At 34.3% G+C, this 17,971-nt stretch overlaps 3 protein-coding genes across 6 annotated transcripts in view; all 3 read left to right on the top strand.

The window, feature by feature from the left end:
- Positions 1–6,200, top strand: part of LOC306848491 (MAP kinase-activated protein kinase 2-like) — a 458,467-nt gene extending 452,267 nt beyond the window's left edge. For 2 of the 4 annotated variants that reach the window (XM_079383075.1, XM_079383076.1), the window contains 9 exons: positions 2,091–2,230; positions 2,428–2,492; positions 2,892–2,971; positions 3,915–4,041; positions 4,118–4,193; positions 4,286–4,410; positions 4,504–4,589; positions 4,830–4,910; positions 5,345–6,117. In XM_079383075.1, the coding sequence (XP_079239201.1) occupies positions 2,091–2,230; positions 2,428–2,492; positions 2,892–2,971; positions 3,915–4,041; positions 4,118–4,193; positions 4,286–4,410; positions 4,504–4,589; positions 4,830–4,910; positions 5,345–5,488 (924 nt within the window). In that variant the 3' untranslated portion in view covers positions 5,489–6,117. Of the gene's footprint in view, positions 1–54; positions 604–2,090; positions 2,231–2,427; positions 2,493–2,891; positions 2,972–3,914; positions 4,042–4,117; positions 4,194–4,285; positions 4,411–4,503; positions 4,590–4,829; positions 4,911–5,344 lie in introns of those variants that run through there. The other 2 variants (XM_079383073.1, XM_079383074.1) reach the window with 2 other exon arrangements.
- A 4,306-nt stretch (positions 6,201–10,506) lies between these two features.
- Positions 10,507–12,573, top strand: fmodb (fibromodulin b; the record flags this gene model as incomplete). Its single annotated transcript, XM_079382535.1, has 2 exons — positions 10,507–11,443; positions 12,422–12,573. 2 exons carry the CDS (start codon positions 10,507–10,509, stop codon positions 12,571–12,573), a joined length of 1,089 nt encoding a protein of 362 aa, XP_079238661.1.
- Positions 12,574–16,537: 3,964 nt separating this feature from the next.
- or90j1 (odorant receptor, family 90, subfamily J, member 1) lies at positions 16,538–17,467 on the top strand (the record flags this gene model as incomplete). The annotated part of the gene is made up of 1 exon (XM_079383552.1): positions 16,538–17,467. One exon carries the CDS (start codon positions 16,538–16,540, stop codon positions 17,465–17,467), a length of 930 nt encoding a protein of 309 aa, XP_079239678.1.
- Between the last annotated feature and the right edge of the window lie 504 nt (positions 17,468–17,971).

Below are 17,971 nucleotides of genomic sequence, written 5' to 3'. Positions count from 1 at the left end.
ATGAACACCGTGTCATTATTTAGCTAGTCATTATCATGTCTTTCTTAACTCTTCAGAGACACTGTTTTGCAATGAAAATCAATAGTGACTGACCACTATCAAAACTGACTGACTGACTAAGTACCTAAATATGAAGACTTTATCAGCAAATGAGTCAAAGTGCATATAGTCTAAAATCAACTGCATTTCTGGCTGCTTTGAATCTCCGTGTGTAGTAAAGATCAGAGGTGTTGTGTCTGTGTGAAGACTCCTTTTGTGCAGGTAAAGATATTCAAACCTGCCCTGTTAATTGATCCTTTTAAAATCCTTTAAGCTGGTCTAAAGAAGTCTTCACTTCTGCTCGGACAGAGATGAACACGGTCTACCACTATGTTAGATGATACAGAAAATCAAAATGATTCAGTGCTTTCCAGTGAGCAGCAAGAGAGTCAGCATCAGATTAGCATTGTGCCTCCAGAGCCGACACTGAAATCCACACTGAAGATAAAGAAGAAAGTAATAACTGATGAGTATAAGCTTGCAGGACAAGTGCTCGGGATAGGCATCAACGGCAAGGTCTGGGAAATATTCCAGAAGAAAAGTGGCAAAAACTATGCCTTAAAGGTACTGATTTTTATTAATCCTTTTAAAATACTTTTTGAGAAACTATGCTTATTTGCAGGCTTCATTACCAAACTAATTTTCTAATTTTTAAAGCAAATAAAATAAATGTAAAATTATTATTAATGATGTTTGTGTATGATAAAGTCTTATGGTATGATGGTTAAATTAATTTCTCTCTGACATTCAATATTTATACTACTGTACATAGTCCAGTTTGAGTCCAGATTTTCATATCAATAAAAAGCTTTGGTAAGTAGGACCAGTCAGGTATTCCTGGAAATAAATGGACATTTTCATGCTGTAAAAACTTCACCCGATTCTTGTAGTCAAGGAACTGAGGTGCCTCAAAACCTTTTCCATTATAATAGGGTTACTGGAGCTATTAACGTCTGATGAGTTCTGGCAGGAACTTATGGGATCCATTAAGCACTTAAGCTATAGACTTTGTAAATTCCTCAAAAAACTGCCTAGACATTCTCCAGGAGCTCTGCCAGTGTGGTAATTTGAGAAACCATATATATATAGCCTCAATTATCTTAAAATGTTTTACTCGGATATCCTTCTTGGCACTCTCTGTCGTTCATTATCTGCCTATTTAATGCCTTTGAAACTATTCCACATGACACAAACCAAGTAAAAAAAAAAAGTACATTTTACAGTATATTTTAGAATGTACTTTAGGGGCAAGAAAATTAATTTCCAACAAACGTGTATACATTTAGGGTAAATTTTGGATGGAATAGGCTAGAGATATTCATTCATTCATTCATTGTAAAGTATGTTCCTTGGTTATTTTTCTTCAAATGTGAATGTTTTTTTCAATATATGGAGGGTAAAATATTTTTTTAAATGTTTTAAAAATATATATTTTAATGAATATATATATATATATATATATATATTTATTTTTTATTTTTTATTTTCTTTGGTAAATTTTGAAATATACGTGACCCTGGACAACAAAACCAGTCATAAGGCTCAATTTTCCGAAATTGAGATTTATACATCATACGGAAGCTGAATAAATAAGCTTTCCATTCATATTAGGATCGGACATTATTTGGCCGAGATACAACTATTTGAAAATCTGGAATCTGAGGGTGCAAAAAAAATCTAAATATTGAGAAAATTGCCTTTAAAGTTGTACAAATTAAGTTTTTAGCAATGCACATTACTAATCAAAAATTATATTTACAGTAGGGAATTTACAAAATATCTTCATGGAACATGATCTTTACTTAGTATCCTAATGATTTTTGGCAAAAAAGAAAAATCGATAATTATGACCCATACAATTATTATTTTTTTTTGCTATTGCTACAAATATACCCCAGTGACTTAAGACTGGTTTTGTGGTCCAGGGTCACATATTTAAAAATACATTTGAAAAAAACAATGGTATTGCTTACCAATGATATTATTAATTGATACTGTCTGTGTATAAGGCTTTCATTTGAAGTCTGATGCTCTTGGACACTCACTTTCAGATGTTGCGGGACACCCCTAAGGCTCGACGGGAAGTGGAGCTTCACTGCAGGGCATCGATCTGCCCCTGTATCGTCGGAATCGAAGATGTCTTTGAGAATTACTACCAAGGCAAAAAGTGTTTGCTTCTCATCATGGAGTGGTAAGACTTGTTAACACAATTAAAGAATAACCAATATACCATTTATAATAAACCAGATTATTTTTATGACTGGGACATTGTTTTCTATTTTTATCATTTTAATTTTTATAAATATATTGTGTTTATCCATTTCCAATACAAGTCTATGACAAAAAAAGCATGAGATTAATGACTCAAAACATCTGTTACTTAAACAGTATGGAGGGGGGAGAACTCTTTCGCCACATTAAAGAACATGGTGATCAAGCTTTCACAGAAAGAGGTACAGATCCTCACAACACACACACACACACACACACACACACACACACACACACACGTTACATCCCATAGGTGTAATGGTTTTTATACTGTACAAACTGTATGTGCTATTGCCCTACACCTAAACTTAGCCCTCACAGGAGACTGTGCATTTCTACTTTCCCAAAAAAAACCTCACTCTGTATGATTTATAAGCGTTTTGAAAAGTGGGGACATGGGTCAATGTCCTGAAAAGTCACCTTCACCTTGTAATACCTCTGTCATACCTGTGTCATTATACAAATTTATCTCCTCATTTGTCACAAACACACACACACATACGCACAAACATGAGAAAACAGTGAACACATCACAGTTACTAATTCTCTATTTTTGTTTTTTCCTTCCACACGATGAGCAGAAGCCTCGGAAATAATGAGAAATATAGGAGAAGCTGTGGAGTTTCTGCATGGTTTTAACATTGCTCACAGAGACCTCAAGGTGAGCTACTATATAGCCATTATTAAGCATCAGCACTATGTTCAAACGTTTGGGGGCAGCAAGATTGTTTTATTAATTTTATACAGCAAGAATGCAATAAACTGAGCTAAGGTGACTGTAAACACATCTTTAATATTATTATTAAAAATAAGTATTAATATTAAAATAGTAAATATTTATTTTTAATTGTAATAATGCTTGACAATATTACTGTTTTTATATCAGGTTTATCCAAATGATTTTATGATAGGGAACTTTTAACATAACCTGCTCAAAGTTCTTTTTGATAAGTGACAGAAAGACAAAAAGACACACACAAACTATGCTGAATGGTTAGAGATGGTGTTTAAACTCTGGTTGAGGGTCACTAAGTTGAAGTATAATTAAGGCGCAACTTATTACAGCCATACAGTAACTTTGTAAATTAGCTTGTTTTCCTGAGGCCATTGGCCTATTATGTAACTGTTGGATCCTGCAGTGGTTTCCATTTTATAATGTAGCCAATTAGGTTTCTTTGACTTTGAACATGGCAATTTAATAACTGCATTAAAACTTGTAAATGATCTAACTGAGAATACATTTTACAGCACTTTTATAGAAGAACAGTCATTCTGTAATCTTATACTCGCTCACTGCTGGAAGCCAAGAGGAAAACTCAACATGTAGAGTTAATTTAGAAGTCAATAAGTATTGCAGACCATTACTTGTTGAGTCCTAGTGTGAAAACGTCAAAGAAGATCATAAAAAATAGTTTCTATTAGGTTCTAGTTGCTTTTACAACTTTCACATTTAATTCAACGTCTTACTTGCCATTTCTTTGTAACTATTTGTGAAATTTACCAGTATAGTTAACGACATATAAGACATACTTTTATAACACACGTCATAAAGCTATTTCCATGCATTTCTTATATTTAATTTTCAATCTTCTCTTGATTTGCAGCCAGAGAATTTACTGTACTCTTCAAAGCAACCGGATGCCCTGATCAAGCTTACAGACTTTGGATTTGCCAAAGAGACCACATCCAACAACTGCTTGACCACCCCGTGCTATACACCTTATTATGTGGGTAAGCAGACAATTCAGTTTTGAGTTCCATTTGCTATCATAATAAAGTGAAGCTAAAGCGAATCCTTCTTTTTCAGCCCCAGAGGTGTTTGGTCCAGAGAAATATGATAAGTCATGTGACATGTGGTCATTAGGAGTCATCATGTACATCCTGTGAGTGAAAACAATCTGATGGCTATGGAATATCACATCAGTGCTTCATATTTTATTGCACTTCCATTCACAACCAACACTTATCCACTTAGGTTGTGTGGATATCCACCATTTTACTCAAACCACGGTTTACCGCTCTCACCAGGAATGAAAAAACGCATTCGGAATGGCCAGTATGAATTTCCAAACCCTGAATGGTCACAGGTGTCGGAGGAAGGTCATTTTATAATATATAACACGTCTAATGCCACATTTTGTCCAAATATCATTACGTACATTATGTGGTAAGACTTTTTTCTTCACTTTACAGCAAAGCAGCTCATTTGCCAGCTGCTGAAAACAGATCCTACAGAGAGAATGACCATCTCACAGTTCATGAACCATTCTTGGATCAATGTGAGCATTTTAAAATGTGATCTTTGAATAAATAAGCAAAGGTCTTGTGGAGCATATTTAAGTATGGCAATTGTTTTTGAGAATTCATTTTGCATGCATATGCATTCAAGTATAAATTATGTAAAATTAGGGAACAATGATACACATAATTACATTTTGCTCTTATATATTTATTTCCATATTTAATGTTCAGTAAGACTATGTAATTCTAAGCATGTTTCTCTCTCGGGATGTATGCAGAAGTCAACGAATGTCCCTCCAACACATCTACACACAAGTCGAGTTCTTAAGGAAGAGAGTCACGTCTGGGATAAAGTCAAGGTCTGTTCTCTGTATCGTGTATTCAGATATGCATAAATCAAATATTTAATCATACAGCACCGTTCAAAAGTTTGGGGTAAGTAAAAAAAAAAGAAAATAAAAAAAAGAAAAAGTATTTCGATTTCCACAAAAAAACTTCTCTGTTGAATCCTAAAACATATATCATTGTTCCCACAAAAATAAATAATCACAATAGTTTTCATCATATTTCTTGAGCAGCAAATCAGCATATTAGAATGATTTCTGAAGGACACTGAAGACTGGAGTAATGATGCTGAAAATTCATCTTTGCATCACAGGAATAAATTATATTTGAACATACATATTTTAAATTGTATTAATATTTAACTGAAAAAATCTTACCGACCCCAAACTTTTGAACAATAGTGTCTATGACCATCGGTATCAAACATAAATGCTTTTTAATTACACAGGAAGAGATGAATAATGCTTTAGCGACAATAAGAGTGGACTACGAACAAATAAAGATCAAACCGATCAAGGATGCATCCAATCCTCTTCTTCTAAAAAGAAGAAATAAAATGGCTACTGCAATGGAAGAAGCACCAGGGCTGTGAAAAATAAATGCATGTGGAAATGTGCATAGCTCTTGATCACAAAAAATCAGATCACTTAACAATTGGAGATTAAGGGAAAAAATGGGGCCTTTCATGCCACGGCATTTGTCTTCATTTCTGTTTTTAAAGACTACCAACAGTTATAGCATAAATATTTTTGTCAACATCTGTAAGGATGTATGAGGTGTATCACATTTACTTCGAAACTGTATCTGTAGCAAGTGTACTTTTAATCATTTTGTTGAATGTTGTTGGAAAATAGTATCCATTTCATTATTCACCTTTTTTAAAAACCAAGTATTAATGTTTGTTTTGTAATGTTTGCTGTGTATAATACTGCAGGTGGAGTGTGTTATGCATCCTATTATAAAGCTAACAAATCAATAACTAAAAAACAGCAGGCAAAACATTACATCACAATGTTATATAAACATGCATTAATTAAATATAGTATGAATTAATCTGCATTAAGCTGAAGAAATGACTGCTGGTTAAACATTCCCTTGTGACAAATGAGTAATTAACTTCATATGAGTGTTTTCCACAATATGTTTGTTATGGCATCATGATATCATTAAATGCAGCATGGCCTTTTATAATAAACAAATAAATATGGCTATATAACTATTTCCAAGTATTCTGGGCATTTTGTAATATACTTGAAATGCACATAAAAACAACACCCTCCATTCATTAAAAACATTTAAAATGCAAACAAAGGTTCTTAATTTTGAACTTTTTGATATTTATGGCTTGCCTGTTTTGCTTCTCTATACAATTATGTCATGTTTAACGTAGCTTGTGCTATTGCTAGCCAGCTGGTTACTCTGGACTACTCTGACACGTCCAGTTTTACTGTTTTCACTAAAATCCATCATGTTTTCACTACACAAGCTATTTGTTGAGCTTAAAGGAACACCACTATTTTTGAAAATTGGCTCATTTTCCAGCTCTCCAAGAGTTAAACAGTTGAGTTTTCAAATCCATTCAGCTGATCTCCGGGTCTGGCGGTAGCACTTTTAGCGTAACTTAGCATAGCTCATTGAATCTCATTAGACCGTTAGCATCTCACTCAAAAATGACCAAAGAGTTAAGATAATTTTCCTATTTAAAACTTGACTCTTCTGTAATTACATCGTGTACTAAGATGAAAAGTTGTGATTTTCTAGGCCGATATGGCTAACTATACTCTTATTCCGGCGTAATAATCAAGGAACTATGCTGCCGTACCATGGGTGCAGCAGGCGCAATGATACGCAGCACCTGAAAATAGTCCCTAGTTGGGGACTATTTTCCGGCGCTGCGTAATATCATTGTGCCTGCTGCACCCATGGTACGGCAGCATAGTTCTTTTACAACTTTTTCAACATTTTTCGTCAGTCTTAGTACACGATGTAACTACAGAAGAGTCAAGTTTTAAATAGGAAAAATATCGAAACTCTTTGGTCATTTTTAAGCAAGATGCTAATGGTCTAATCAGATTCAATGATCTATGCTAAGCTACGCTAAAAGTGCTACAGCCAGACCTGGAGATCGGATGAATGGATTCGAAAATAAATAATAATTTGTTACATTTATATAGTGCTTTTCAAGGCACTCAAAGCGCTTTACACACAAGGGGGAATCTCCTCGTCCACCACCAGTGTGCAGCATCCACCTGGATGATGCCACGGCAGCCATAGTGCACCAGAAGGCCCACCACACACCAGCTTACTGGTGGAGAGGAGACAGAGTGATGAAGCCAATCAGTGTATGGGGATGATTAGAAGGCCATGATGGTCAGAGGCCAATGGGCAAATCTGGTAACACCCCTACTGTTTTTCGAAGGACATCCTGGGATTTTTAATGTCCACAGAGAGTCAGGACCTCAGTTTAACGTCTCATCCGAAGGAAGGTGCTCTTTATAGTATAGTGTCCCCATCACTATACTGGGGTGTTAGGACCCACACAGACCACAGGGTGAGCAACCTAGTTTTCCCAGGAGATCTTCGATCCACTGACCAGGCTCAACCCTGCTTAGCTTCAGTGGGCAACGGAAAACGGTAAATCTCAACTGTTTCAATGCCCCAGAAAAGCACGCACACACACACAAAGGCTCATCCTGTGTAGGGATAATGATAAGGCATTGGTCCCGTCCTGACAGACTCTATGAAGTAAGGCTGTTAAAATGCAGATGTTTTGCCTTCTCACACATGGCACTCATATTCACAAACCCTCAAGGCACAAAACACAGCATAACATGTTAGTGAGGCAGTAGACAAAGCTTCACTGTATACTGGCTTTACACTGAGGGCTCAGGGCTGTACAACTATCCATTTATTGGAGTGTGATTTATTGTATAAACACTGTAAAAACGGCTGTACGGGGAACATTATATAAGGTACAGTTTTTTTATTTTTTTTCGCATGTGTATAAATGTATTTCATAATTATAAGAATATGAGTGTGATCCAAACATTCATGATGTACTAGGATAATGATTTTATCGAGATGTTTGAATTCAGCATGCATTTTTTATTCTCTCTCCATCTTGTTTCAGTAAATTGTTTTTTTCCACACATAAAAGGGGCAAAAAGACAAAAAACAGAGCACAAAGTCTACAACAGGTATGTATTTACATTTTTATTTTTTTGTTTACTGAAGAAGAGGAGTGCATTTTTGTCCATGCAGTTTATTTAGTAGTTTTTTTACTGAATAATTATTTTATTGCAAAATATACTCCAATAATTACAATGATAAATTATTTTTTATAATTCTTTATTCTTTATTCTGTCTCTAAACTTTCGGAAATCTGCTTTGATATGTTGTTACTTAAACATTAAAGTGAATAATGTTACATCATTATTAGCATTTTTAAATACATTTACAGTATGTCTTCAGCCAAAAACCTGACACTTAATTTTCAACATACGCATAAAAAAAAAAACTTATTTATCATTTATCTTATTACATTAAAAGTTATATAATGTGATACAGAAATTAATGAATTATTTTGAAGTTATTTGATCTGAATTGAACTGTTTTGATATTATTCATGGGTTTTGAAGAATACATAAATCATTTATCTAACCATGTAGGGAAATAGACACATTAATAAACACATTTAATCCATGAAAATGACATCCAATACATGTTCAAACAAGAATGTAAGCAGATGTATTACTGTATATGAGTGTACTATTTTCAATATCGCCCCAAGATATGATACTGTCACCAGCACTGAGAGCTGGATTTATCAATCTTCATCACGGTAAACGGCACTGAAGCTTCCCTCCGGCAAAACTCACTTCTCTTCCCTAAAACTTTCTGTGTTTTCTTACAATGGAAAAAAACCTACTGTACATTACATGTAGCATACTTGCCCAGACCTGAGAGAAATTTCATGAAGTCTGTTTTAACCACAACTTTGCTTTGAGAGATATAAAACATACCACATGTAAATAATGATGATGATTTCTTGTAATGATAGTATATATGGAAACAACTGTCAGGAGGATATAAGATCTACAGTTTGCATGTCTGTGCCTTAATGCTTGTGGAACATAATGTTCTTAGAAGCTGCTCATATAAAACACAAAGAAATATGGTCTATACGGTGGGGTCTGAAACCACTTTGGAAATCTGGGATTTTTTACACACGTACTTGTTATTATATGTATCTATTATATTTATGTGCATGTGACAAATGTAGAATAAATAAATAATATAACATTAAATTTAAAAATAAATTTCAAGGTCACTAATCAAAAAAGTAAATGTGTAACATTAGCATACAGGCAGGTATTGTTCTTTCTTCTACTGAAGCACAAGATACTAATTAGTTCATTAGTAAATCATGCTGGAGATCAAGATCCTTATTATTATTACCACAACCACCACCAATAATAATAATAATAATATTAATACATTTATTAATAATAATGCAATTATCATGAGTAAAAATCAGAATGACAATGTTATTGAATAATTTGATAACGATTTAAAGAATTTGTAGTAAAAAATAATTAATTTATGATAAATCATTTCTAATGAAAAATTACTAATTCAATTATTTAAAAATCCAATAATAATAACAACAATAATAATACTAATAACAAATAATAATAATCATCATCATAATCGTATAATAATTTCAAGAATTTGTAATGAAAAAATATAATAAAACAAAATCCAATAATATAATGATGAGCATCACCATCATCTTTTTATAATAGTTTAAATAATTTGTAATAAACAATTTTGAATTTATTATGACTAAACATCTGAATATTATTTGATAATTTGGTAATAATTTAAAGAATTTGTAATGAAACGATATGTATATATCACTGTTTTAATTAAAAAGTAAAACAATAATAATATTATTTGGTATTTTTATATAATTTAAAGAATTTGTACCGAAAACTTGCAAATTTATGAAAAATACAAATTACTGATTCAATTATAATTTAAACGTAAAACAGAATAAGAATAGTGTTATTGAATAATTTAATAATAATTTAAATAATTTGTATTGACAAATATGAATTTATTCTGGATAATTTATTATTAAAATGACTAGTTCAATTTACAATTTTTTATTTTTATTTTTGAATTTATTATGACTAATTTATTATAGTGTTATTGAATAATTTAATAATATTTAAAGACAAATGACAAATATGAATTTATTCTGAATAATTTATTATTAACATTACTAGTTAAGAATAGAATAACAAAATTGTTTGACAATTTAATAACAATTTAAAAATTTATACTGAAACATTACATTTGTATTATATTGTTATGGATAATATTCAGATAAAAGTTACTCATTTATTTATAAAAAAAATTAAACATAATAATAATAATAATAATAATTTAATTTAATTTGATAATTTAAATATTTGTAATCAAAAATTAAGAATTTATTAGTTGTCTAAAATTAATGAATTTATTAGTAATTAAGGAATTTATTAGTTGTCTCAAAAATGATATTTGCCTATGTATTTGTGTCCTGACAGGAAACTCATAGTCACAATGAAAGGCTGGATGTTACTGCTGATGTTGGCAAAGCTTGTTGATTTTTCCATGACACAACCGACCAACTCTTTGACTTGGCTAAGCTATCTGCGCAACCGAGCCTACAGTCACGGTTATGGCCGCAGTCACAATAACCTCCATGCCTCTCTAAGAGCAGAGGATGAGCCTCCTGTGCTGGACTGTCCTTTGGAGTGCGACTGCCCTCCTTCCTACCCCAGTGCGATGTACTGCAACAGCCGCAAGCTGCAGCACGTCCCGTTTGTCCCATCTCATATCAAGTATGTGTACCTGCAAAATAACCAGATCACGACAATCACAAATGGAGTCTTTGATAATGCTCCAAATTTAGCTTGGATCAGCCTACACACAAATAAACTGAGCTCTGACAAGATTGGTGACAAAGTCTTCGCCAAACTACCAAACCTTGAGCGCCTCTTTTTACACAACAACAACCTGAGTCAGGTTCCACAGGGTTTACCACGTTCCCTACAAGATCTACATATGAATAATAACAATATCTCGAAGATCCCAGACAAATCTTTCCGTGGAATGAGCAACCTGACAGCTCTGCACCTCCAAGTGAACGCCATTGAAGACCTCGGCAATGCACTTGAGGGTCTGCATTCATTGACCCTGTTAGACTTACAAGGAAACCGACTGAAGAAGATTCCAGAAAGCCTGCCACCAAAGCTGAGCCAGCTCTACCTCGAGTACAACCGCATATCCAGCGTTCCTGCTGATTTTCTGAGCCAGCGGCCAGAGCTGCGCTTCGTACGGCTGTCCCACAACCAGCTCACCAATGGGGGAATTCCAGACAACGCTTTCAATGTCAGCACACTCGTGGAGCTCGATTTGTCCTTCAACAAGTTGGAGAGGATTCCCCCTATCAGCACCAGTCTGGAGAATCTGTATCTCCAGGCCAACAAGATCAAAGGTACAGGAAAAAAAGAAGCAAAAAACACCTGAAGATGTTACAGCAAATAAGCCCACAAGTCATGTCAGTGGCTTATATGCAAATCTTCTCCTAAAGAATATGCCTGTTCTAATACTTCAAACCAGCCATTTATTAGAATTATACATTGCACTCAAAAACAAATATTGTATTATAACATAGAGTTCCTTTTGCACGAGGAATATAAAAAAAGAAAACTACTTCATGAAACTTCAGCCAGCATGAGGAATTTCTTTCTTCTGCTGAACATAAAAGAAGATATTTTAAAGAATGTTGGTAACCAAACAGTTGCTGGTATCCATTGACTTCCATAGTATTTTTCCATGGCTACCAGCAAAATAGTTTGGTTACCAACAGTCTTTAAAATATGTTCTTCTACTATCTTTGTTGTGTTCAATCAACAGAAGAAAGAAACAGGTGAGTAAGTGATGACATTATTTATTTATTTTGCTATGAGCTATCTCTGTAATTATAAAAATCAATCATAAAAATATGGAAAAATAAGTTTAAAAATTAAAAACTTAGTGAGTGTGTCAAAGGTTAGGGTTAGGGTTAATATTAAGTGTTTTTACCATGTACTAACATTTAAATTAATAATTTGATACAATGCACATTTTGTGTACATATGTATTTTTATATTGTGTTTATATTTTAAAAATATAAAAATACCTGCATGTAATTACAAAATACTTGGATTAGTAAAACTCTGCAAAACTCTCCAAATATGTCCCTAGTTTAAGGGTTTGAAAAATATCACAATATCACCAAAATACATACATACATACATAAATAAATACAATTAAAAATAAAATGAAATGCGTTCCCACTGATGTACAGTTGCAATTTTTTTTACCTTTTTTGTAGGATTAGGCACAGTTATTCTAATGTACATAGTCTATTTGTGCCTCTAATCTGTGCCTGGATAAGACAATAATTTACTGTTTTCCCTACATTTTTTAGAATTTTCAGTGAGCAGTTTCTGCAGAGTTGTGGATACAAACAGTTACTCTAATCTGCGTGTACTGCGTCTGGATGCCAATGAAATCAGAGCCCAAGACATACCGAGTGAAGCTGTACTCTGTCTGCGCCTGGCAACCAACATCGACCTGTAGGCCTGACAGCAACACAGACACCTACTGTCGAGCATAGAGAGAGAGAGAGAGAGAGAGAGAGAGGGGGGGAGGGAGAGGGGGAGGGAGAGAGGGAGGGAGGGAGAGAGAGAGAGAGAGAGAGGGAGGGAGGGAGGGAGGGAGGGAGGGAGAGAGAGAGAGAGAGAGAGAGAGAGAGAACATCTTGGAAATTTAGGAAAGTTTTGTTATTTGTTTTGTCTATTTAACAGTGAAATGGTTGTGGGGGTTGTAATAAGCAAATCAGCCAAAAAATATATTAGGATAATAATTATGACTTCATAAAAACATTTGATGTCTTTGTATGTGAACAAGCCTGAGAATTTTGATATTTTAAAGTCAATGTGAATTTCAATTTACTGAATCATTAACAACAGGAATCTATGTTATCTATGAATCTAGCACAGAATATAACAATGTAATTGTAATTTTTGTTGTTTTGGCAATTCTGAGAAAAGGTCAGAGCTGCAAGATATAAACCCTCACTTGTAAAATATAAACTTACAATTCTAAGGAAACACGTCTTAATTGTGAATATAAAAAAAGAAATACGTTGCAATTACATTTTTTTATTATTTTTTATTAAACAAGCTTCCATAGGAATGTTAAATACAGGTGTGATGAGCATGCAGTAAAAATGTAATGATTAGTTGCATGAAGTCAGTATACTTGACTACTGGGTTCATAAGAGCATTTTAATTTCATCTATAATATTCTTGTAAATGCATGGTACAAATAATGATGTTGTTTGGGAAACTTTGGGGTTTTGTTTTGTAATTGCAGCCAAGATTTATGATAGTGGAACAATATACAGTATATATATATTGCCTGAAAGTTAATTTCATTGTGATCAAAATTTAAGAAGCTAGTTAATTAGGATCACCTTATGAAAATACAATAACTTAAAGTTAGATTAAAAATCTAAAAGTTCTGGTCTTCGTATAAAGTTATGAAGGCATTGAGAAGCCCTTTACAAACCATCTAAATCCACTGCAATTTCCCTACACTACAACCTACTCAAAGCTTGCAATTTATTGTGTAATAACAATAAAATATATGATTTAAAACAAGGGAATTGTGTAAACCTTCATGTCTTCTCTTTGTCACATCTGTGTTTATGGTGATGTATTGTTGTTTGGGAATATTTTGAGCTATCTTTAATCAGATGTACTTTAATGTTTCCCCCTCAGAATGTGCGAATCCCAGGGATATTCATTAGGTTTAATAAACAGCTTTGACCTTCAGTAAGAGCTCTAAGGGGAGCTGGTTCCATGAGGACATTGTTAATGTTAATTACTAGAGATGAGTTTGTCACACACTGCCCAAAGGAACTTATGAAATGTCATCATAACCTGGTGGAATATGAACATTCATTTGAAGTCTTGCACTGGGGTCTCTGAGCAGGCAAACTGACTTCACACAAACATTCAGTTCCAATCCTTAAAAATATTTGTTTTATCTTGATTTGAGTAAGTATAATTTATGAACTCTAATTAGACAAATATGGAACAATTAATCATTTAATAAATTGCAATTTATTGAGTTTTACATACATAGCCATATTTATGTGTACATAAACAAATAAATAGCTAAAACTAAAAGATTATATATATATATCACACAATCAGATGAATAAACAGTAGTGGCCAAAAGTGATGCCCGGAAGGAACATAACAGTATTTGCTTTTAATGATCCTACAAGTTTAATTAAACCTTTAAAATATGAGGAACAAGTTATATTGGGAAGAAGAAAACACTAAACTTGGTCAAGATATTTGACTCACAAAATGATTTAGCAAACAGGCAAGCTACAGCTTATCATAGTTTAAAAAAATAATTGGGCACTATTTCTTGTTCACAGAAAAAAAAGTATACATTATCTACAATATACAGTAATTAGTTATTAATATTTCATTGGTTCTCCTCAATAAGCATGTTTTCTATGCACTGCAGTCTTCTTCTATCCACAGCTTATTAGAATTCTCGCCCGAGCCTGTCTTTTTTCCCCCTTCTCCCAAAACAGCTTATAGGCCTGCTACTGTTTCTACTATTAAAGCTGCAGTCCATAACTTTTTTTGGTTAAAAATGATCAATATTTGAGCAAGTACATAACCAGCCAGTGTTCAAAACTACCGCCTTACTTTAGCCCGATTCACAACAGTTAGCTTATAATAATGTTTTCTAATTTGAGTAGTATGGGTAGGTTTTCACGGGAAATTCGAGCACGGCACAGCGTCATTACATCACATCTGTAAACATAAAGAAGTTGTCCCAGTTACTAGGCTATCACATGTGAGGATCCTGCAGGTAGCGGATCGTTTATAGCCTTTTCTCACAGCAGCTAAAATAATTAAATGTATCATTTTGATAGCAGATTGTAATCCAGAAATGATTATGTGTTTATGAAATACATGTGAATGAAATTACATAATACTCCAGTTTTAAATGTGCTTCTGATTACAGATAGCCTTATTACACAAGATTTGCATTTTAAAGAAAACCAGTTCGAAAGGAGCATAATTTGCTTTTTGGCTTTTTTTTTTAAGTAACGACCAAGCCGCCAGCGGCAGACAGTGAGTTGATCATAGCCATTGATCATATGTTTGATAAATTTAGCCTTCTCAAATCATCATGACTGTGACCAATGCTCCACTGAAGGTGAGCGTATTGATGAACTCAAGTGCAGTTTTATTTAAAAAAGGTGAAATCCAAAATCCAAACTTTCAAAAAAAGACTTGACTTGGCATAAACAGACATTTTTGAGTGCAGTTTGCTTGAACCTTGTGTTTCTGACTTGAGTGACTCAACAGTGACATTACAGTAAAGCACATGAGAATACGGCAACCCCCAAATTGCATATTTAACAACAATTTAAGATCATATTTAAGTGCATCTATAGAAATTATAGAGAGAAATTCCAGAGAAACATGTCTTTGTGCGGATCTTAACAGTGACAACTCAGTCTTGTGGATTACTTGATGTCACCTTGATCATCCACTGCAATCTGCCTCCATTTTGCTTTGAACTGTTTTCTTAATTATAGCTCAAATAACATTAAATTATTATTATTGCTATATGATATTTAATTAACAGGATATTATTATTATTATTATTAATATCATTTTGATTGTGAAATGAACAGCTAAGAATTAAACAGACGCAAAGAGTTTTTGGGGGAAGCCGTTTTCAAAAACCTCATTGTGGTTTTACTTAAAGGCCAGGCCATCTAGTCAGATCACACAGAAGAGCTACTGTAGCTCAAATTGTTAAAAACATAATTCTTTCCATAATAGAAAGGTGTCAGAACACAGTGCATCGCAGATTGCCCATGATGACTTCTGTCCACCACCACAAGCACCTACAATGAGCACATGACCTGGTCTGATGAATCACATTTGTTTTAGATCAGGTGGATGGCCAGGTGGGTGCGTCATTTACCAGGGGAAGAGATGGCAGCAGATGCACTATGGGAAGAAGGCAGGTCAGTGGAGGAAGTGTTATGGTCATACAGTGAGGTAGGTTTAGTGGAAGGCCCTGGGTTTCTCCTGGTGCATGCAATGCCCAGCCTCATTTGCCCAGAGTGTAAAAGCAGTTTCTGGATGACAAAGGTCAATTTATTTTTAGCTTGAGTGTTGTTTGCTTCAATCTCCTTGTTTTTCTGACTTTGGGGACTCAGTAGCGACATTAAAATAAGGCTCATGAGAATATGGCAAGCCCTAAATAATGTCACCAAGACAATAGCAATAAAATAAAGAACAGATGAAGATACAAAAAGAGGGATCAGAGTTTGATATCTTTGATGCACAGATTTTAACTGTAAGGAGCTCTGAAAAGTCTTTGTGGATCTACTGCAGCATTCAAGACCTCCATTTTGCTTTGAATTGTTATCCTAATTATAAGCTAAATGACTTTTAATTAACAGGAATTTTGGTTAAAAACATATTGTGAAATGAACATTTCAGAGTTAATCGACCGACAAGAATTTTATGAGGAAACCTTATTCAAAATCTTCATTGTGGTCTTATTTGGTATCATTATCAATTGTATCAACAGCTTGCTGGTTTATACTTTCTTCAAGAATCCTGTCTTCGCTCAGGAGCCCCGCTATATCCTCTACATGCAGCTGATCATCAATGACATCATTACACTGTCTGTCAGTGTGATTTTGTTTGTGTTTGTTTACTTACTGCCAAACATGAATGTTGCTGTCTGCTGCATTTTTATCTTCATTGGAAGCAATGTCTACAAGAACACACCACTAAACCTGGCCGGCATGGCTATTGAGCGCTTCGTGGCCGTCTGCTACCCTCTACATCATGCACAAATATGCACCGTCCGAAACACCAAAATCATGATCGGCATCATCTGGCTGGTGGGAGCTGTGCCTGGTGTGGTGGATCTGCTTGTGGTCTTGGCTCTTCGTCCACTTTCCTTTTTTACCACTAGCCGGATGTGCTACCACCAAAATGTGTTTGATTTTAAATACAATATAATAAGTCATGCAGTCTTTAACATCGGCTACATGTGCTTAGTGTGGGTGCTGCTCTTTTACACTTACTTCAAAGTGCTATTCTCTGCTAAAGCTGCTGCTTCAGAACCAGCTCAAACACAGAAGGCCAGGAGAACCATTTTACTGCATGGGGTCCAGTTACTGCTCTGTACACTGTCCCTGCTCACAGCTGTCCTGGATGGGGCCTTAACTTCTCTCTTTCCTTACTACAAGTCTGAAATCTACTTTAGCACCTTCATTCTCACCAGCATTTTACCACGTCTGCTAAGCCCACTTATATATGGCATGAGAGATCAAAAGTTTAAAAAGTACATGAAGACTTCACTGACGTGTGGCTTTAGCAAGAGATCCATTGACCCTTCTGATTAGCAAAATTGTTATTTAATGGCTCTTGTCAATGCTAAGAAGCTCAATTTGACTTACACATTCACACATGTTCAAGCTGTACCCCCCCCCCCCCCCCCCCCACACACTTTTTAAGTTCTGTTTTGTATTTCAGCATTCACATGGACTATAAAGTGAAACATTCAAGCAGTGTTACTTCATGCAAAATCTACAAAATCTATCATCAAAATGTAAAATTGTAGCAGTGACACTTCCAGGAATTTTTTAATGGTGTGATCAGAGTAGCAGTAAACATTGTTGGGTGGCACACTAAAATGTACATTGGGGAAAACAATTGGTAATCTGCAAGTGTTATTTCAGAGACCATTGTGTACTTGATGTAACCCACGAACATGACTTCAGTTTAAGTAACTTGTCAGGTTGAAACAGTCTGATTAATTGACATTTTCAACTTCCCAATTAATGTAGATGTTCTCACATAAAATATGGTAATGTATCTACATAGCATGAACTGTAAAAAAAACAAAA

This window comes from Barbus barbus, assembly GCF_936440315.1.
Source record: "Barbus barbus genome assembly, chromosome: 28".
Lineage (NCBI taxonomy): Eukaryota > Metazoa > Chordata > Actinopteri > Cypriniformes > Cyprinidae > Barbus > Barbus barbus.
This window is presented reverse-complemented; position numbering and strand designations above follow the sequence as displayed.